Here is a 23570-nt window from a genome sequence, read left to right as displayed (position 1 = left end):
ATGTGATGATCTTGTGATTGTTACTATCCCAGTCTTCAACACGTGTTGCATAGGTATCTGATGTCTCTTCTTTAGCTTGAGTAGGTTCTGTACGATCTCCAGTGACATAGGACTATAGCTTGTGACCTTTCAGAAAGCTGCACATAGATTGACTCCAAAAGAAATAATTGTCACCATTAAAAATAACTAAAATATGGTGAGTTACCTCGTTTTGGGCCATTTAGAAATCCCAAATGCAAAAACAGATTGCGAATTTGGAATCAGCGTGAAAAACTGGGCTGAATAGGTGTTGTCAAAAAAAAAAAAATCTGCGTGCCCGTGGATCTGACGTGGCTGGGCGCGTGGAGGCGCTTGGTTGACCGAAAAAGTTAGCTAATCCATCTGCCCGCATGTGGGAGCATGTGTGTGGTGTTTTCTGGCTATTTTTGGCGGCGTCGGGATGATTTTGAGTGTAATCTTTCACTAGTATGCTCAGAATTGCGAAAGAACTTGCAGAAACTCAAGTTCGAACCCCTAAAAGGATGTATTCTTGATGAACTTATTGGAAGCCATCAGAGAAGAAAAAAAAAATTAAAATAAAGTAAACAGAGAACTTGGCTCTGATACCATGTTAAATACAAAAGAGAGAACTATGTACTGTATATTGATGTGTAATAAGATTTATACAAGAGGAGTTTATATAGGAAGGGTTATGTGTGATGAACAAGTAAATCCTTTATGTATATGGTAACTATATATATGATAATCCTAGACAAGGTTAGACTCCTATATATGGTAATCCTATATAAGGTTAGAATATATTATATAATATAGTGATAATATATTATAATATATTCTAACAAGAACAAAGGTTGAGATATTTATGAAGATAAGAACAAAAGAAGTCATGAAGATAAGAACAAAGGTTGTGATCAATCATAGAAGAGCTGGACCGATTAAAGCTGATGGGAGATATTTATTTGGATAAGGACAAGGCCTTCGATCGATCATAGCAGCTAGCTGGATCGATCATAGCATGATCGATCATACATAAGTTGGATCGATTGATGAGGAAAATTTTCATCTTTTGCTTCCATTTTGCTCCATCTTCCCACCAAAACTTTGATTGACCTTCCCGAGGCTCTAATTTAACTGAGTTAGCTCATTTTAACCTTATGCACCTGAAAAGGGGAAAAACGTAAAATAAGATTAAAACAAGAAAATAAGATAGAATAAAGTCCTAATATACTTAAGATCAAGGGTTCAAATGTGCATATTTCAGCACTTAACATATCTCTAAACCATATGGTTTTCCATCGGTGAAGAAACTATCAGCACATGCAAAAGGACAAAAAAACGTGTAAGGCGCGTGATGGTAAAATGGGAATTTTAATTTATTCAGTACACGACATCAGCAAAATTCGTCTTTGACTCACATTGACCGTAACAGAAGGGAGGTCCGTGTAGGATATTTTCATTTTTAGGGGAGGTCCGAGTAAATTCTTAAACCACAGCGGAGGTTCGTGTAATTATGACAAACCATAGGGGAGGTTTGTGTAAATTACCCCAATATAAACTATATAAAATATTAATAAACCCATTTATAATTTTTTTTTTAACTACGGAATATTACATTATCACTTAAAAATTTCAGCATTTAAAATTCAACTCTTAAAATGTTTACTTAATTTTTAATTTTATGGAACATGACCTATCTAAATCCCAAAAAAAAAATAATAAATAAAAATAAAAATAAAAATTAGTAGATTTTATGTCTTAGCCATCAGGGTTTAGTTGAAGAGTTGGAGTTCAAGTCCTATAGCCCAAGCCCACCTTGGTCCAGATTGAGTCAGATTAAACACCAGATATACGTGGACTCAAGATCCGAAAGAGTGTGAGAGGGGCTCCAACCTTGGTCCGGAAACTACTTCCCAAACAACTTGATTCTTCAAAAACCATATACGGAGTACTATTAAAATACTGAATTTCTCCCAAATTCCTAATCTATAGATTTCTCGTTCCTTTTTCTCCGTTTCTGCAAAATTAGGGTTTCTCTATCTTTGCAAATCTAGGGTTACACTATCAACCCGACCATCAAAGGTTTCGCTGTATATTTTCCGTAATCTAATTTGGTTTTGGTGAAATCCCTATCAAGGTTTCGTCAATGGCGGAGCACTTAGCTTCGATCTTCGGCACCGAAAAGGATCGCGTGAACTGCCCCTTCTATTTCAAGATCGGAGCTTGTCGCCATGGCGATCGATGCTCTCGTCTCCACAATCGCCCCACCATCTCTCCGACTCTGCTCCTCTCCAACATGTACCAGCGTCCCGACATGATCACTCCCGGCGTCGACCCTCAAGGCCAACCCATTGACCCCAGGAAGATTCAAGAACACTTTGAAGACTTCTACGAGGACATCTTCGAAGAACTCGGAAAGTTCGGCGAGATCGAGAATCTCAATATCTGTGACAACCTCGCTGACCACATGATCGGCAATGTCTATGTACAGTTCAAGGAGGAAGATCAGGCTGCTGCAGCTTTGCAGGCTTTGCAAGGCCGGTTCTACTCCGGACGACCCATCATTGCTGATTTCTCGCCCGTCACGGATTTCCGCGAAGCCACCTGCCGTCAGTATGAGGAGGACAACTGCAACCGTGGTGGGTACTGTAATTTTATGCACGTGAAGCTGATTGGGAGGGATTTGAGGAGGAAGCTCTTCGGGAGGTACCGCCGCAGCTTTAGGGGAAGCCGAAGCCGGAGCAGGAGCAGGAGTGTGAGTCCTGCACACCACCGGAAGGATTACGACAGGCGTGGTGGTGGTGGAGGTGGAGAGTATCGGGACCGTATGGAATTTTACCGTGGCGGTGGTGGTGGTGGTGGCGGCGGCGGACGCCGGAGTGGGGACAGGCATGGGAGGTATGACAATGATGGCGGTGGTCGGAGGAGACAGGGGAGTCCGAGGCGGAACAGAAGTCCAATAAGGGAAGGTAGTGAGGAGCGCAGAGCCAGGATTGAGCAGTGGAACCGTGAGAGGGAGGAGAGGCTGTGATGTGATGTGACTTTTTTTATTTATTGTTCTTGTCCCTCGACCAGGAGTGGAGCTGGCTTTGGCATTTTTCTCTTGTTGGTAATCATTCTAAGCTCAGATGCTATATTTATGCTTCTTGAAACTGTAGAATGGTGTTTATTTCTTTGGATTATGGGTTTCAGCTGGCGCCAGCTTCCTTGTGTTGATAAGGTTAGGAGTTTAGAACTGGGGATTAGTTTTCAGTCCATGCTAAAAGAGCTCAAGTTGCCACGTTCCTGCAATTATGTAGTGTGTGTATGTGGTTTTTTTTTTTTTATTGTTTTCTACCTTATGTCTGTATGTGCCCTTTTTCCTTTTTTCCCTAAAGGTGTGTGCTTATGTGGAAAACTTCTTTCTATTGTTTTCTTTTAAGCTTTCTATATGGCGAGTCTGTGAATCTTCTTAGGGCAAGGTTTTACTACTTGTTCAAATATCATCACATATTTAGGTAACCTGAGTACTTGTAAGTAGCACCAATACTTCTCAGGCTTCCTAATACATTAACAAATACATATACATATATATTTATATACATATACATATATATTTATATACATATATATATATAAAGAAAAAGGACCTAATGAGATATTTTTTTTATAATAATATAATAGGCTGAAAAGTTGAAGTGATAGAAGCCGAATAAATTGAGGGTGTCAGCCTGTTAATGATTCACTGTCATTGCTTTTATTTGGATACTTTTATTTATTTTGTTGCTTATTTTGAGGTAAAAATGTGTTTGTAATTTCACTGATGGTGTCTGCTTGGATATTTTAAAATACCACACATTGTTTAAAGCTCAAACAATTAAGTGGATAAATCACTCAAGTCATTGGGACTTTATTGTGGCTTACAAATATGACATAGAAATATTAGATGCTCTTACCTTTTCACTATTACCTATGCAATAATAGTTCTTTCTCTACAAAACTCATTTGCCAAATGATAAAAAGAAGCAACATTGTCTAAGTTGCTCAACCTTTTAAAATGATTTACCATTACGTTTTTTGGTCTCTCTGGAGCTTCATACCTTTTCTTTTTGTGTTTGTTGGGCTCAGCTTAGCCAGAATGGCAATCCAAACTAACCTCAAGCCTCGTAAAACTTCTTTCCGGAAGCCTGTAAAATGTCCAATGAGCTTAAAAGCCCTGCTCAAGCCAGAGTGGTGATTTGGGTTTTCAAGCTGGAGTTGTGATAAGAATTTGATGTCTCAATTCCTAGTTCTTACGTAACTGGTTGACATGTTTTTGGATATAGAATTTAATTAATCTATGTTCTGATTTCTGGAATTTTACAAAAAAAATGAGCTTGTTAGGATTATGGATCATGTGTTTGCAATTTCTTACTCAAAACTTGGGTTGTAGTGGTTGTCAAAGTGTCATGAGTTGTTCATCTACAACCACAGAAGATGAAGCTATGAGAATCAGCGAAGAACTCGGCAAAAAATCTCTCAAGATTTGCCATATATCTAGGGTAAAGGAAAATGAGACCATGGAGCTTGACCTTGATTTGATTTTTAAGTGGCCCATGAGTAAGTTTCAAAAAATTTCTTCAATTTTAAGGTTTCGAATTAAAAGTTTTCTCAAAGGATTTTGAAATTGGGATTTTTCAAAAAAACAAAATAGCTCGATTGATCATGGGAATACGAGTGTGCCTCAATTGATTGTTGGATCAATCAACATGTTCCCAAAACTCTTTTCAAAACCAATATGCTTCTACGGATGACTTAATTGATCGAAGCTTGTCCAGTAGGTGTGGGTCAAAGGTTCAATCGGTCATCAATAGTTTTTGAAACTCTCTCAAATTAGATCTCTATTTAACTTAACATACTACATGGCTTTCTTATATTGGCTATAAATATGGGGTTATGGTCAGTGTTTCTTTTCTTTTCTGATAAGTAGTTATTGTTTCTCAATCTAGGGTTTCTCATAGAGATATCAATATGTGATTGGGGCATTCAAAGCGAGGAGTTATTAAGAGGACACAAAGAGTAGACCAACTGATCAGAGTTTAAGCATAAGGATTGAACAAATTATGGAGAAACAGATTGTGTGAGGGGTGAGTCTGTTGACAGATCAACTATAGAGGGATTTGGGGAGATCTAGCATCTGGGTTGGGAGGGGCTAAGTGATTCTAGGGTGAATCTGGCAACTTAGTTGTAAGCTTCTTTGTCTTATAGTGGATTGGTTATGGCTGGACGAGGTCCGATAGTTTTTCCCTATTTAGAGTTTTCCATGTAAAAATCTAGTGTCTGTGCTCTATTTATTTTCTGTTCTCTGTGTTGCGTAACCACGATTATGGCACAATTCAAACTAATTTACTAAATTCAGTAAGGTTTACAAAAATATCATAATATGAAAAGTTAGTTGCAAATTGTTATTCATAAGACCTATTCACCTACTAGGCCCAATTAAACGTTTGTACTCTAATTTATCAGACCCTTTGGTAACAGTCCTCATATTTCATAACTGCTTCAAAGCATATCGATTGTAGATTTCATAGAGCTTAAGGTATATGATGCAAAAGCTCTTCGAATGATGCCTAAAATTCATCTGGTGGAGTATTAGTAAACAAGCATATATTTCAAATTCTATTTAAATAGTAAATTTGGTTAGATATAGAATGACCCCTTTACTTTGTCCTCTTTTAATGTGGCTGTGTTTTGTATATCTGGTATTTTATTTAGGCACTAGAAAAGGTTCTTGGGGGATTTGATGCTTTGATTTTTTTTTTGCTTTCCTCTTGTTGGGCAAGTAAGCAAACACATGCACAGCACAACATAGTCACCTACTATGCGCCCAATGGAGGCTTTTATTTTTTATTATAAGTAAAATATATTCAAAAGATGCATATGCGGGGGAATGCCCTTATACAACTAAAGCAAGACAAATGTCTATCAAACTCAAAACATCCACAAACTCAACTGTATCCTTCATGGATTTATACCCTTTATCCCAAAAGAATTACATGGTCAAAATAGAATGTTAAGATACCCCAATAGGAACCTCCTCCCCTTCGAAGAATCTCCTATTTCTCTCCCTCAACAACCCCACCATAAACAAAGGGGAGAAGCTCTCCAAGCATATCAGGCATGATCACCCTGTATACATCCTTTCCAAGCCTCGAGCATGCTCCTCGTGGAATCTGGTTGCACCCAATGAACACCGAGCATGGAAAAACTCATAGACCAAACATCTCTAGCCACCGGACGATGTAAAGATAAGATGGTCTACAGACTCTGCATCTCTCTTGCACATGCAAACACCAATTCAAATACCATAAGGCGCCTATTTCGAAGGTTATCAAGTGTCAAAATCTTGTCCCAAGCCGCAATCCAACTGAAGAAAGCCATCTTAAGAGGTGCTTTAGTGCGCCCATGGCTTCAGTTCAATGGGGACTTAAACCCTCAAACCTCAGTCTTCCATATAAGAAGGAAAAGGAGATACCTCTTCAGCCAAAGGCTTGGTGGTATGATATTATGAATGTTGCTTAGGAAGATCCATGGTCTACCAAATCCCCCAGAACGAAGTGGTATATTATAATATTACTGGATGTTGATTTATGTGGTAACATGGGGGTATACCTTGTACAAAATAGAGCATTTCAGTTATACCTTATTTATAGAGGCCGCATGCATATATCATCTCAAAGAAGATACTTGTGGCATAGTTATTAGGGGGATTCGAACACATTCGCAAGGAGTAGAGATTCAACTGACATTGCGTATATGACCCTTGTTTTTAGTTGTCACCTAGACACCTACACTTCAAAGGTATGGGTGTTGAGTGTGGATGAGTGTAGAATTTATCAAATTCCCAAAGTCTAGATAGTGATATTGCTGTGTATTTGTAATTTCAGTATTCATTCTATTTTTAGGGTAAAATTTTACTTATACATAATACATATTATCATATTGGACAAATACTTAATTGAAACATAATGTAACAAAAGGGAACATGGTAAAATGGTTTTTGTATGATTCTTTGTTCTTTGGATATAATTTTAAGAGCATGTCAACTGGACATGTATAGTCATATGACTCATAGCTACTTGTTACGTGCCCCATGCTGGCTTTTTGTGCTGGTTTTTTTGTGCATTTAAAAGAGTATATAATGTAAGTTGCCACTTGAAACTACAAAATTGGCAGCATTCGCGTAGTACATTTCGTATTTACGAAAAATGTTTCCATGTGGGATGGTTGTTAGTTGGCATTTGGAGTACTTATATTCTTCAGAAACTCATTCTACCTGGTATTTTGATATGAAACAACACGTGTTGATAATTAATGCTGTTGCCTAGTGGTAGAGTAATTTAGATCTCTGATTGACCTTTGAATAGTTATTAGTAATGTTTGAAAGGCTACAAAGTACTTTTAAATTGTTATATTTCAGAAGAAGGAAAAGTTTCATTTGATTTTCCTGTTACTGGCTGATAAAAGAAGTGGTTCAAACATTGCACAATAGTTCGCTAACTTTTTTATGATTAAACAGAATAGAACTTTTTAGTTTTATTTACAAAAAAAATAAACACTGACACAGTTTGAAGAACTGTTGGAATTTTTTTTTTTCCCTTTTTTTTCCCCTCTATCTTGTATCTGTCCCTTCTCAATTATGCTTTTCATGGTTATTTCCTCAAAGTTCCATATTAAACATTTAGTTATGTGTTCACTTTACATTATTAAATATATGCACTGGTAAAGATGATACGTATTACAAATGTTGCCACCTTAGGCTGTATAGTCATTGCCTACTTTACGCATTTAACTTCATTTTAACTGGGAGGTTTACATGCTGGACTGTAGTTTTTATTTCTATTCTTTTTTCTTTTCCTTGGCAAGAAACTCACACATGCATTTGCCCTCTGGGGACTTGAGCCCTCACCTCTCACTTTGGGAGGTAAAGGAGATGGTGATACCACTGGGTTACAACCCTTGGAGGTCATTCATATTCTAGTTCGTGACCTATATGATTCCCTTTTCTATTTCTGTTGTGTTTCATGTCTACTGGTGGTATTAATGCTACACTCTTTTTAAAAAATATCTTTGAGCCACCTTGCGTACTTATCTATACTTATGTGCTGTGATTGGATGGCACTAATAACTGCGGAGATATGGAGCCTAATTTTATATTCTAGCATGCATGTGCAGAACTTGATATGTATTAGTTTTAGTTTTCAAGTGCTTAAGTTAAGGTAGGCATCTCTTAGCTTGTCATCTCAAGCTTTGATTAGCACAAATATGCTTGATGTGTGGTTATATCTAATGTAACATATGATGAGATCAGTAAATATAGAATAATATAAACAATAAAGCCTTCTAGTTTTATGGACAGGATGCGTATTTGTTCCTTGTATCCCGCATGCATAGATTCATGAGGCGAGTTTCAAAATGTTAGGTTGAAGTGAATTCCTCAAGTCATTTTAGGTTTTCTGAGACTGAAGGGCTCCCTTTAATATTTTATAGCTTTTGAAGCTTTGAGCTACAAATCCTTCTCCTATATTGGGGCATCGAAGAAAATTACCAAGAAATTCATTTTTCTTTTAACTTACTATTTCTTATACTTCTTTTGACTCAGCAAAATATACTTCTATTTTGTTGAGAGTATGTTTGTTGAATCTCTTCTATTGTCAACGTGGAATCTTTCTTCAACTTGGAGAATATGTTTGTTGTTGCTTGTGGGCTGTTTTGTGCAAATTCCCTTTTAACGTTATAGAAGAGAAAATTTAGAGGAAAATGATCTTGTTTAAATTTATAATGGCTATATGATGAGATCAGTAAATATAGAATAATATAAACAATAAAGCCTTCTAGTTTTATGGACAGGATGCGTATTTGTTCCTTGTATCCCGCATGCATAGATTCATGAGGCGAGTTTCAAAATGTTAGGTTGAAGTGAATTCCTCAAGTCATTTTAGGTTTTCTGAGACTGAAGGGCTCCCTTTAATATTTTATAGCTTTTGAAGCTTTGAGCTACAAATCCTTCTCCTATATTGGGGCATCGAAGAAAATTACCAAGAAATTCATTTTTCTTTTAACTTACTATTTCTTATACTTCTTTTGACTCAGCAAAATATACTTCTATTTTGTTGAGAGTATGTTTGTTGAATCTCTTCTATTGTCAACGTGGAATCTTTCTTCAACTTGGAGAATATGTTTGTTGTTGCTTGTGGGCTGTTTTGTGCAAATTCCCTTTTAACGTTATAGAAGAGAAAATTTAGAGGAAAATGATCTTGTTTAAATTTATAATGGCTGTTGGAAAGAGTCATCTGAAAATTCTTGTGTAGTTTCAACTTGGAACCTGACTTTTATTCATACCTTAGGTTGATGCGAGCATGGGCATTATTTGGTGCACAATATATACAATACAATTGACCCTGGGCAACAAACTAATTATCTACGTTTTAGGTGGTGCTGGTAGCATAATTGTTTCTTACACCTTATTCTGTTCTTGACATGTATGATTTGATCATCTGGTGCTTCCTGCACTCTGTCCTTGAACTTTGGAGTTGTTTCAATTAAAAGAGTGTGTGAATAAAATCGTTTGCTGCCCCATGCTTTTACCTGCATCAAAAACAATTTTTCTTTCCCCTGGGTACATCAATGCCTAGTTGTGTTTGTCAAATTTGTTTATTAGATGTTGAATTCCTTTATGATTGAATTGATTGCTAGGAAGATTAATGCAAAGAACAAAACGTGGAAGTAGCTTATATTCTGCAAAATTTATGATGATATAGTTTATTACTACATTAGTTGCTTTAGAAACCCCATCCATGGCTTTTTTTTTTTTTTACCTAGGATTAAGAGCCACGAACCATAATGTGTTGGTATTAAATTTGCAATCATGAGTTTAGAGCTGTTTATGGGTGATTAATTCAGATAAAACTTTGATATTAAGCTTCACAGAGATTCCAAGTTGTTTAGGGAGCCTAGATTTTAGGGTCTGTTTGGAAGCTCTGAAACTAAACCAGCTGAACATGAAGATGGTATCAAGCTCTCGGTTTAAGGCATCAAACGTGAAAGTTATATTTGTTGCTACAGATAACAAAAAGTCATGTTCCTTTAAGCAGGTGCTAGGTTTTCTGATTAACAAAGGGAACAGGAACCTCTACATTGGAGCTCCCATCCGCTTCTATCTGCTGGATTACTCAGGATTTCGCCACGGCACTTAAAATAGGAGGCCCAGATTATTGCAAAAAAAAAATGTTAACGGATTATTTCAAAATTCCTCCTGGGTTCTCTCCTGTTATTTACAGCTATCATATAGTCTCTCTCTTCTGATGACCTCTCATCTCTCCCTAGCTCGATGTCTCTGCCAGCGACTAGTATCCATGATCAACGAGGTCTGATTCACCCCTTTTCACTCTCTCTCTCATTCCTTTTTCTCTTCTCCTTTTTTTTTTTTTTGGTTTAAATCTTCTTTCTCATTTTCTATCTCCTATTTAATACATGTTTCAATGTTCACTGTTTATTCATTGATGAATATACAGTTACAGGAATATACTCTTCATAAATATATATATATATATATACACTCAATTTTTTTTCCTTCGACTGTAACATCACACAATACTTTCACAGGAAAATTTATGTAATTTTTTATCATTTCATTGCTAGGACTCTTATACACATATAGATGCCGATAAACAGAGACAAAAGAGGAACAAAGGAAAGGTTTAAGTCCATAATTTGCAATGATCTGGTCTCTTGTTCCAAGTGATGTGACAAAATCCTCACCGATGGATCACCAGTGGATGGGAGCTCCAACGTAGGGTATCCGGTTCCTTAAAAAAATTTGGAATTTGACATGACCAAGTTGGTTTTGTACATCAATATAATGTGAAAAACTGGTTATTGGTGTAATTGTATGATCTGTATACTTTACCTGATGTTTGACCTCTGGTTGATATGTTTGTGCCATGTATAGAAGTTGCTTCTCATGATTCACAACGAACTTGTCACAGGTGCGATTTCTATGAATTATGATCTGTGATTTGGAAAATGTACGTGTAGTTATGTGATCTTTAATTGTTTTAGATAGTATCATCTGCCAAATGTCGTTTGGGACTGAATTGGCGTATTGGAATTGGTTTGAACTAAAGCTCGACCTAAAATATGTTCTGTTTTTTTTTAAAAGATTCTCTTTTTTCAGGTAAAATGTTTTCTTTATTTTGTTTTTTCGGTGTTTGGCAAAGGTGTAGGTCGAAATTGAGGTCGGGGCATGTAAAATAATTTATCGAAAATTGAAAGGTAAGTTATTTTTGTTAGGTTCTAATATTTTGTTTTGTTTTTTAGTGTTTAGCAAAAGTGTAGGTCGAGTCCATTGGGCGAAGCGTGCAAAATAATTTGATAAAAATTAATGCCAAGTTATTTTTATTAGGTTTGAAAAAAAAAATCTTTCCTACTACAACCAAACATTAGAAAATATAAAATATAAAATTATTATATTCGAAGACACTTATTTGGTGTTATCAAAACATTAGTGCAAATTCAATTTTGTTAGGAGTTCTAGCCTCTTTTTGACAAAGTGTGAGATTGTGATTACAATATGGAATTTGATGGTACGAAAATTGTGGTTATTTTGAAAGTTTCCAGCGTGTTGATTAAAAAAATTGGATTTTGTGGTGCAGCAATGAAGCACGGACACGGGTACGATACGACACGGATACGGTGATACGTATGATACGATACGGATACAGCGACGAACATAGCAATAAAATAATAATATTTATTTATTTTTACTCAATTTTTAATTTATATTTAATAAACACAACTTTTAGGCCATTATTCTCTTGAAAAATATAGGTCCAAATACCTTGAAAAATATAGGTCGAGGAAAAGCGTTACAGAAGCCCTCTCATTTGTAAGAATACATGCTGGAGTGCAAAAGGAGAGCTGATTCATGGAATTTTCCTTATCTCGTCTGGCATCGCTTGGATCGGATCATCCTATGAACTAGTCCTGACTTACTTACTTGATCCGAAGCTTGAAGCAGATACATAAAACCTATAATCTTCGGTCAATCCTTTGCAACCGACTTTCTCATATTCTCCATCTCTCTCCCTCAATCTGTCTTTCTATTAATATACACAACCATATACATGTATATATATCTTTATCTTTTTCTTTTTTTTTTGACAAAAAATTTGAACCCTTGTCGTATGCATGTTGCCGGCGTGTCCTTCGCCGTGTTTGGCATGAAAAAAATGATAAAAAAATAAGGCACCTCTACGGGGGTGTTGGACACGTGTACTGTCGCAGTGCATGTGACAGTACATTCTCACGTGTCGGGGCTTCATAGTAGTGCATGCTTGCCATTTTTTATCTTATTTTATTTTATTTTGGTATACCTTAAATGCAAATGATGACTCACATAGGAGATATAGAAAAGCAAGTGTGACTCTAGTGCATGAGAGGAGTGGAGAAGTGTAAAAGATGACCGCGGGGGGGGGGGGGGGGGGGGACTATGGTGGGTAGTGTGGAGCCAGATAAATATTGTACATTAGGCTTAATTCCGTGGATCCAAGTGTATCTAGTGTCTTAATGTTAGAGTATTTGTTCATTTTGAACTTTTTGTATGGGTGCTATTTTTTTTTTAATCATCATAGTATTCATGCAATCCTTGTGCAACTCTTGGACGTAAAAATATGTATTCTTGTAGTGTGTTTGATATGTTTTTCTATATTCTCTGATTAATTTCGCAAAATACTAAAGACTCCTTTACGTAGATTTTAAGATTTTTACATAATAATAATAATAATAATAATAATAACAAATAAGATTAATTTAGGGAGTGATTTGTCCCTCGTAAAAGACAAGGGTTAAGTTGTTCTCCTTTTTCCCACATTCATTTAATTAGGGGGAATGAATATTGGAAGGATTTAATTGCGGTGGAAAAACGAAAGATGGCACATCGCACGCACTGCTTCAATTGGTCCGACTCAAACGAGGGATATAGTCAATCATTAAATGTTTGGTCAATTACAGTATTAAACTAAAAAATACTTTGGTTCTAGAATTTATTATTTTATATTCTAACTTTATCAAACCAACAGATGGATTAAAATCTAATGGCTGATATGAAATCCTATTTGAATGATGGACTAATGATTTTATAACTCCTTGGGTCTTATTATTAAAAGAATAGTGATAGGGTATCCAAAGGTTATCTCTCAAATAGTCCCCGAATTTGATATTTGATGTAATTTTGCAGCTTAAACTCTTTAAACATCCTACTTATATTAAACATCTCAAGTGTATAAACATTCTCTTTCTTATATCACATGATAAAATTAAAGGGCTAAAAATGTTGATTGAATATCATGGAAGGAGAAGGTTGGGTTTCGTGTTTTTGCCATCGCCATCACTGTAAGTTTACACATGTATATAAATTTTTTTATATATGAACGTTCTCCATCCCCATGACTATTAGGGCCAATTTTGAAACCCTAATTTGATCCACTTTTTCTCAATTTAAGTTCAAGATTTATTACTTCGATTTGAATATTATGCAGAGCTTAATTTTGAATTAGTAGGCTCCAATTTGACGCTAAATTTTTATTGTGAATAATCTTTTCACACAAAGAGAGAGAGGTCAAGTACATTTTCAGGGAAAGAAATAAATAAAATTTATGTCCGTAATCGTAGAGAAAAACTAAAGAGAATTTGAAAGCGAGGTAAATTTTTAGGGAGAGATAGTGTATTTCAGACCCAATTTTAGGTAGAAAAAATAAAGAAATTTTTGGGAAGAGAAGGAAGAGAGAGAAAAAGTGAAGGGTCTTGAATTGAAGATAAGGTTGAATATTTAAGATATATATGTCTTTATATTTATTGAACAAAATTTTCTTTTTTGAAAACTGTCTAAGTAGATTGTGTCAAAAACATGTCAAATTCGGTGCACATTCGGGAATTTTTGTTCGGTTTCCGTATCAATACACTTGAATTAACGAGTTTATTTACAAGATTAACGAGTTGAGTTCAATGATACTGAAGTTCGGCTCGTTTATAAAATGAGATTGAAATCTGAGCTCGATTTCAGTTTGAACCCTAAAATGAATGAATTATAACCGAACTTTTAGCTCAAGCTCTTCATAGTCTTGGTTCATTTGTAGCACAACCCAATCCCCATATACATGAACTTTACTGCTTTTACCATCTACCTCTAGTCTGTCATTGTAGTACTGATTTTATTTTTTCCAATTCTTATTCAGCTAATACATTCAAATTCCTTAATTTAAGGGAGTTGATATCAGTGTTCCAAAATTATACTAAGCCGTTCCACTTATATATATTTTAAATTAAATGACAAGAATAACCTTGAATTGCTCTAATATAGTTGTTCTCTAACTTGCTCTAATAAAGTTCTTTTTCTGTCTCGTACTACTCTCAACTCACTCTTCATCCATTCTCTCTCCCTTGTTTCTCTTTCATTCCTTTCTTTTCTCTCTCCCTACCATCTATCATCTTCTTGGCATATGGGTTGCTCTCAACATATTGAAGACAAATTTATTGTCAATGTCATCAACTTAAAATGAAAAAAGAGAGATTAATTCGAACACTACAAAGAGAAAGTGAAAAATAATCGTTGACGATGAAGATGAGAACAACAAGACAAACATGGCCTAGTAGAATCCTTAGAGCATCTTCAATGCCCTCTCAATAGGCCTCTCAAGGTTAAAATATAATAAATGAATAAAAATAATACACTCCAACGAACTCTCAAAAAACCTCTTATATTTTGAAATTATAAAAAATATTACCATATATTACAACTCTCATTTATTATTTTTTCTCGTATGGTGTTGTTTCTCACACCGTCACACACACAATCCTGGCAGTCTCTCACTCCCTTTCGTTGCCATTCTCTCTCCCTTTTGTTGCCATTCTCTCTCTCTCTCTCCCCCTTTCTTGCCATTCTCTCTCCCTTTCATTGCCATGTCTACTGTTTTGCAACCAGGGATCGACGAAATCGCTGGTACGATCATAGGAAGATCAGGCTAGGATTATCCGCGCTCGACGAAATCGCTGGTACGATCTCCAAACCATGTTGATTATTATGTTTGTAAGATCTCACTACTATGTCCTGGATTTCTTTAGGGTTCTTCGGACTCGACAAAATCGCTGCATTCTATTCTCACTTGCATCTCGTGGTTATCTGATTTGATTGTTTCGATTTACATCTTTTAAGTTAATCATCATCTGCTCTGTTTGGTATGTTTTAATCCATATATGCAAAGCTGATTGTCATGGATTATAAACAAATTAATTTTAGTCTGAAATTGAAATCAGATAATTCACTAATATGGATAACAGGCTGGATTTGTTTCCCAAAGCCCTATATGGACATGAATTAGCAAAAAAAAAAAAAACAAATAAATCGGAGAAAGATGTACCAGTAGATGTTTTCAAGTGGAGCTTTCGTTGTAAATTCTAGTGTTCCCTTTAAATTTGAATTATATCCATCACATATTGCGGCTGAAGGTTTCTCATATGATATGATTGACTTAATAATTCGCCACGGGCCTTGCCGACTTGGACTGAAGTCAAAACCATGGAATGTGCTTCAGTGGTGACTTGCTGCCTCTGAATATAGCACTTGAAATGATAAGGTAGAAGATGCCATGTTGGTAACTCGCGTCTCTGGAAGTCCTAAATTCAAAGACATCTCTTTGGTAAAAAATGTGGTCTTTATTGTAATCAAAAGGTCAAATTTTTCTATTTGTGGTTGTAGTCTTAGTAGAAGTAGGAAAATGCTAGCAGCCCATATGAACTCATGATTCAATAAAATGAAAGAATTTGAAAGAGGTTTTGAACCATTGGTGTTTTGTGCATCCTTTATGGCCGTTTTGCATTATAAGCGTTCTTTATGGATAAATTTTACAAGGTTAAATTTTTTTTTCAAAAGAAAAATGGAAGTCACTCAACAATCAACGAGGCGGGGAAAGTCATTCACGCTGGATCAAGATAGAGCAATTTGCAATATTTGGTTGAGCGTCACCTAAGATCCAATTGTTGGTAACTCGCAATCACAAAGTAATTTTTGGAGTCGGATATTCCAAAATTATCTTGATCACAGCAACGACGAAAATGTACGAGCACAAGGTTCTATCCAATCTCGTTGGGGTATAATCATGAAGTGTTGTAGTAAATATAGTGGGTGTCTCACACAAATTGAAAATAGGCAACAAAATGAAATCAATGAAACAGATAAGGTGAGATTTCTACTTTTCTTGTTAGTTCTAATTTTAATTTTTATACATCTAATTTCCTTTTCTAGGTTTTTCAAACAAAAAATATGTATTATGAAAATGAGAAGAAACATTTTTTTTGTAATCACTGTTGGGCGATCTTGGAACATTGCATGAAGTGGGGAGATTCGGCATCCTCCAAAAAGCCAAAGTCTCCTACAATGACCCCATATTCCTCTTCCTCATCCCAAATTCTTGAAACACACATTTCTCTTGATTCCGATCAAGATCCAACCAGAATTGTTGTTGACTCCCCAAGAACCAAAAGGCCTAGTGGAAGGAAAGCTGCAAAAGAAGCACGTAGAAAAAGCAAGATAGCAGATACTTCAGACACTCGTTTTTGTGATTTGATGGAAAAATTTAAATCAAAGGGAGAAAGAAGCCTTGATTATTATGTTCCTCTTCCCCCATCTCCATGATTATCAAAGGGAGAAAGCAAGCTAGAATGAAGAAGTTCAAAATAAAAAAAAGAAAAGTTAGAATAATGGAGCAAATAAATCAAAGGGAGCAAGAAGAGAAAAAAGCAAGGAAAAAAAGAAAAAAGAAAGAAAGATGATAAGATTATGATAATGGACCTTTCCACTATGGAACCTCAGGGAAAGTTTATTACCAGTTGCGCAAGGATGAGATTCTTGCCAGGCTACTAGCACGGTCAACAAACCTTGATTATTATATTCCTTTTCCCCCATCTCCATGATTATCTACTTTTTTTTTGTTAATCTTATGTATTTATTTTAGATCACTGTTATGGATTTTATTGAATTGTAGTATTGAAATGCCAAACATGGATTTGATTATTCTTTTTTTTTTAAATTTATTTTTAACAAGGCAAACAAACTAAATAAAATACAAACACTTAAAAAAAAAAAAAAAAAAAAAAAAAATACAAACTTACTTGTACACTATCCAGTGTACAAAACACACATACTAATAAATTAAGGATCCAAACAAAGGACATCTGAAACACACTTCTTCAAGTCTCTCCTTATCGTGACCACAAATGTTCAATAAGATCATTGTGGAGTGTGTGTGATGGATTGCTGAAGATCAAATCATACAATGACGAGCGAGGAACTCAGAAAACACGTTTATTTTTCAATGATTATGTTGTGCAAACACGCCTTCATGATAAAGCTAAGATCTTCATGTCTCCAAAATTTTGCCGGCCCCCGCATAATAGCAAAACGTGCTTGCAGTGCACCAAATGCCCTTTCCACATCCTTCCGATATGACTTTTGCATTGTTGCAAATAGTTGCCTCTTTAATCCTTGAGGTTGAGAAATCGTTTGGACAAGGGTTGCCCACTTAGAATAGATACTATCAGCAAGATAATATCCTATAGTGTATTGGTTGCCATTGATGGTATAATTGGTAGGAGGGGCATGTCCTTCAACAAGCTCATCAAAGAGATGAGACCGATCAAGAACATTGATATCATTATGGGATCCAAGCATACCAAAAAAAGCATGCCATATCTATAAATCGTACGAGGCCACTGCCTCAAATATTATTGTTGGTTTATGTACATACCCAATGAATTGACTATGCCATGCAGTAAGACAATTCTTCCATTTCCAATGCATACAATCTAAACTCCCTAACATTCTGGGAAATCCACCTTTCTCCCACTCCCGTTGCAGTCTGGAAATGCCCGCCTCAGTCGGTGATCTTAGACATTCTTCACCATAAATGCTAATAATTCCTACACAGAATCTCTTCAAAGACTCAATTGTTGTGCTTTCACCAATTCTCACATACTCGTCAATAGCATCAACGAGCATACCGTATGCAAGCATCCTAATTGCCGCAGTCATCTTCTATAAACCGGATAATCCGGTAAAATCGACGGCGTCAATCTTTTGGACAAAGTAGTCATCATATTGTTCAATTGCATTTAATATACGAAGGACAATGGACGATTCATTCGAAAGTGTCTTCGAATTAGTCAGGTAGACAGGATTTTCACCAAAGTAATCTTTAATTAGTCGCTCGTTGTCGGAGATTCTATCACGATGGATGTGTCACTGACCACTTACAAAACCAACATGCATAGTTGGTTGGTTATCTCATTGCATTTTCCTTCTGTGAAACTCTGATATTATAAGTTCCATAACCTCTGGGCTTTGATCTTCATCAAACGAAGAATCATTGAAATCACTTCTCAAAATCGCTCTTCTCAAATTGCTCATTGCAGTACTAAAGTTATAATGAAGGAAGATAGTTTGTGGGTAGAGGGTGATAGTTTTTATAGATGAAGAAATGATAATTGAGAATGGTAATTGAAAAACAATTGTAGTTGAGGCTGATAGTTAAAAAAGAATGGTTGTTGTGTAAAAAAATAGCATTTTGGATGAAATGCACCATTAGAGCAGAATTGCTAAAATATAGCATTTTGATATTGTATTTCCTCTCAAAATATAGATTTGGTATGGAAAAATAGCATTTTACATTGGAGATGCTCTTAAAGGCTATAATTATAAACTGTGTAGTGTTTGTATTATCTCTAAAGTCGTTTTTTTTTTTTTTTTGTTTTCTTTCTTTGATAGCTTTTAAAAAAAAATTAAAAAATTGTGTGTATGTGGTAAGTATAATTTTTCCCAACTTTGATAACTTCTTTTCTTGATCGAAATGGACAGTAATGTTCTTAATTTTATTTTTCTTCATCTAATTCTAAAAATTCACCTTAAAAATCTAAGTGACAGTGATTTGCCAGAATTATGCATATTCTTATTCACCATTATATACAAAAGGGTAAATTACACAGACCTCCTTTATATTTTGTCATAATTATAGGGACCTCTCATGTAGTTTAGAAAATTACTCGGACCTTCCCTAAAAATAAAACTATCCTACACGGACCTCCCTTCTTTTATACTCAACACCAGTCAATGACGAGACATCATGTATTGAATAAATTAAAATTTCTATATTACCCTTATTTGAAGTATGCCCTTATTTGAAGTATGCTTATATATATATATATATATATATATAACAGCGCCACGTGTCTGCCGCCTATTGGCTGCTAACTTTAATTTTGTTTTCTATTTTTGAGGCTATCTTTTTTGAAATATATATTATATATATTATACATATATATTATATTCGTTTTCCTTTCTTTCCTCCTTAATTTATTCCTTCTGTTTCTCTTCTTTCTTAATATATGTATATATATATATATATATATATATATATATATATATATATATATTATATTCGGTTTTCTTTCTTTTCTCATTGATTTACTTCTTGATTATTTCCTCCTTGATTTATTTCTTTTATCTGCAACTTTATTTCCTATATATTGTGTATCAATACAATGTAAACATATCAAGAAATACAAGCAATAAGAGAAATATAGCCTCAGTAGCTCTTGATCCATGTGTTAGGATTTATATGCCCTGGCATAGCAAATTCCTGTTTGGATTAAAGTGACATATGTTCCTGACGTTTCTGAAATATTTATGTTTTATACAATTGGTGAATTCAATGTATTATATTTCGATTCATTATAGAATTAATAGTGTCCACTTGATTACAAGAGATATTTATATATGTATGTGATGGCGCTCAATACACGAATATAAATAGTAATCATAAATAGTTCATAGTCGGTAATTATGGATGGACTCATAATTAATTAAGACTTGAACTGGATCCGCGTTAGGTTGAGATATATTGCGAGAGCTGTCGTATGCAATTGCTCCCTATCATCGTCATGGCATTTGACTCTTAAACATGAGAAAATTATAGACTCTTTTATTAATTAATAATTACTTTGATTTGTTCGGCGGATTCTTCGGGATCCTTAGACCGACACTTTGGGTAGTTATGTGATTAATAGTTAGAGGGTTATATTTTCAATATTTGCATCATTGCTACTTGTATTTATTTTGTATTGATTGTGGTTGATCACAAAGTAAATTCGAAGGCCTTCGTATGGTTTTAGACAAAATGATTTATTATATATTTATTTATTAAATTATTATTTTTGTCAAACAAATGTTTTATTGTGATCGAGCCAGAAATAATCAATGGTACCAAAATAAATATATTAATTAAATAGTCGGATTGATGGCTTTATTTATCCGATAACTAATTATGCATAGAGGGGTCAAAGTGCAATATTGACTTAGAGGTTATTTATTATTTAATTGGAGTTCAATTAATTTCTTTTAGTGGATTAGAAATTAATTTATGAATTAATTGAATTGGGTCCATGGACCAGGCCAATTATTAATTCATTGTAGCCAATAAAAATAATAAGCCCAAAGGATTCTCACTCATAGCCCAACTTGATATTAGAATCATATTAGATTTGAGATATGTGAATTAGAGATTGAAAAGGATTTATAGTTTCCTTTTCCTTATCTTTATGTTGCCTATATATATACATGGTCTATGTATAATTTGGTGGTGATTTTTATGAGAAGGAAAAAGGAATAAATTTTCTCTCTCTAGAAAATTAGGGTTAGTGTTCTCATCTAATGGAGGCTCCCACAAGCCTAGTTTTTCAAGGTCATTTATGGAGGCTTATGAGTGATTCATAAAGGTAAGACCATTACCAAGAAGATGGAGATCCATGAAAAAAGTTTCTAGCAAAAGGGATCTACAATAAGTGAGAACATTCACTTTAGAGGAGAGATCTAAGGTTTACTCAAACCTTGATGTAAGTATTCAATCTTTTAATTGAATGATACATCATATTTTATTTTTGCATAAAACTTATCTCTATGTAATGAATCAAGATCTATGAATTAAAATTCCTCGAAAAGTTTTTAAAATTAGCACGTTTCCAAACAGTGGTATCAGAGCATGGTTTGATTCATTACTAAAGATCATGATTTTATGAAAATCATCATTCGTGGATCCAAAATTATATTCATATATATTTTTATTGATGTATGTTGATGTATGATTTAATATGTTGATATCTATTGATACATGATGATGTATGAATAATTGTGAATGAATGATAATATATAGTTGGGCCATGGATGAAGCTTATAGGTTCATTGAATGTAATTTTATCTTTGGATGAATGTAATTAAGGCTTTGATTTAGCCATTTAAAAGTTCAATGATGTAATTTAATTTTTTCCATTGTATTTCAAATTGTAAATATTTTTAAAGCCATGTAATATTCATCAAAGGTTGCTATGAAGCTTCAAGAAGGTCCAAGAGGGTTAAATTAGGCTTCAGGAATTTTCTGGAATTTTTCAGAATTTTTCTAGAATTTTTGGGGCTTAGTTTATAGTTTCTGGAATTTTTAAATGATTTTCTGGAAAAATCGGCGATTTTCCGGCGACCGAAGTCTCGCTGGTGGTGAAAAGAGGCATCAGAAGAGGCTGGGATCAAGTGTATCTCACTAAGAGGCTGGGATCAAGGAGATGGAGGCCTTGAGGAGATGCTGGCGCGTGAGATGCACGCGCCAGCACTAACATATGTTCTCCACGCGCGTGAAGGCGCGTGGAGGTACTTCTATTGGTGTGCCACGCGCCACAATGAGCCCCAAGCACGTGCCAGCGGGTGGGGGCGCGTGGGAGCGCGTGCCTTGACCTGTAAGCTTCCCTAGGCGCGTGGGAGCGCGTGTGGGGTCCTTCGGGCTTGTTCCAAGCAGCGTTTTGCTTCTCCTAACGCGTACAAGCTTCCTATGGGTGTTTACAGACTGTTAAAGGACACCCGTACAGCAAGAATAGTATTTAAATGTTAAAAGCTGAATCCATTGACCATTTAAATTGCTTTTATCTGTTATTTATTTATTTGTTTGATACATGAAATAGATAATTGTTTATTAATTATTATTCATGCATTGGATTCATGATATTTAATTAAATGACTTGATTTATATTAATTAAATTATGAAAATTAATTGGATTTGATTACTAATTAATTTGAGGGCACTTATTGGGAAACGAAATTTTTTTTTTGTAAATTATTTTTAAAGTGTGCTTCAAATTAAATATTAGTGAATCATTTAAAGTCCAAATATTTTCTAAATTTAATTGGATTAAAATCAAGGCATTTTGTATGCATTATATCATGTAAATGAATAAATTCAAAACCCTAATTTTTAATGATTAAAAATTGAGTGGGAGCGGGGATTTTTATACATTGTCCCATGGCCTTCGTTATTAAAACTATTGTAATTAGGTCTTCAAAAATAAGGCCCTACGCATGATTTGAAGAGTCTTAATATTACAAGAATGGTTGTCTCATGAAAATTAAAATATTAAATGTTTATTGTAATTAGATCTTTAAAAATAAGGCCCTACGCATGATTTAAAGAGTTTAGATTATAATGACAAGATATTTAATGTTTTATTTTTCATTAGAGCATTAATAACGTTATACACTCAATCTAAAATCAATAGTGTTAGCTCCCCAACAGAGTGGTCTACACTAGGTGATTTTAGAAAGGTTAAACATAATCGGGAATCATTTCATATAGATAGACAAGGCATTATCTTAAGAAATATGGAAATGATGAGATTTGCCCGCCAATAGCAATAATAAACTTCGCCAACCGAATAAGTTATTGGCGTATTGGTTATCCGATTTTTCATGCAGTGGTTAAGGGACCCACATATTATTTTAATGGAAGTGCTCGCCTAATAGTAAATGAATCTCAACAATAGTAATAATGAACTCCTCCAACAGGATAAGTTATTGACATATTGATTGGTTAATTTATTATGCTACAGGGTTGAGGAACCCGCATTAATTAAAAAGAATTGTTCACCAATAATGATAATGATCTTTTGTTCGATTGAGATTTATTATATTATGTGGTTAACAAACTCATTTTAATTTTAAATATGCATGACAGTATTAATAATTCACTTTGCATATTGTATGAATGCATTTTTATTCAGATTAATTATGTCTAATCCATGTTATCTGTCTGCTAACATATTCAATGTATGTGTACCTCATTTATAATGACTGGAAAAGGAACTTAGATATTTTATTCACAACGTAAGGGTACAAAATGTATTTAATACTCCTATACCTAATTCATTTACTTTAAGATACTTAATGAGATGTTTTAGTGAGATTAGATAGAGAGTATGCCAAAGTACTATGTCAGACTTGAATACCATCAAGATAGTCTAAGGAACTCCAGTATGAGATCGAATTTTGAAAAATGATTGTTTATTATTTAAAAATTAGCTGGAGATCAATAGGGCTGACTTGGGTGGTAAGTTTCAAATTGACATGATTATTGCCTTGTTACCAAACTCGTTCGACTCTGTTAGAGTGAACTAAATAAGGAATCAGTTTG

General features: G+C 34.7%; 1 protein-coding gene and 1 pseudogene across 1 annotated transcript; one reads left to right on the top strand and one right to left on the bottom strand.

The window, feature by feature from the left end:
- Window positions 1-1879: 1879 nt before the first annotated feature.
- LOC132278520 (splicing factor U2af small subunit B-like) lies at window positions 1880-3426 on the top strand. Its single transcript, XM_059780324.1, has one exon. The coding sequence runs from the start codon at window positions 2144-2146 to the stop codon at window positions 3026-3028; it is 885 nt and encodes a 294-aa protein (XP_059636307.1). The 5' UTR covers window positions 1880-2143; the 3' UTR covers window positions 3029-3426.
- A 13948-nt stretch (window positions 3427-17374) lies between these two features.
- LOC132277408 (uncharacterized) lies at window positions 17375-18475 on the bottom strand (annotated as a pseudogene).
- Window positions 18476-23570: the final 5095 nt, after the last annotated feature.

This window comes from Cornus florida, unplaced genomic scaffold, assembly GCF_030987335.1.
Source record: "Cornus florida cultivar Cherokee Brave unplaced genomic scaffold, ASM3098733v1 CherokeeBrave_3.0.0_Hap2_Chr10, whole genome shotgun sequence".
Classification (NCBI taxonomy): Eukaryota; Viridiplantae; Streptophyta; class Magnoliopsida; order Cornales; family Cornaceae; genus Cornus; species Cornus florida.
Note: the sequence above shows the minus strand (reverse complement) of the source record. Positions and strands in the feature narration are given on the sequence as shown.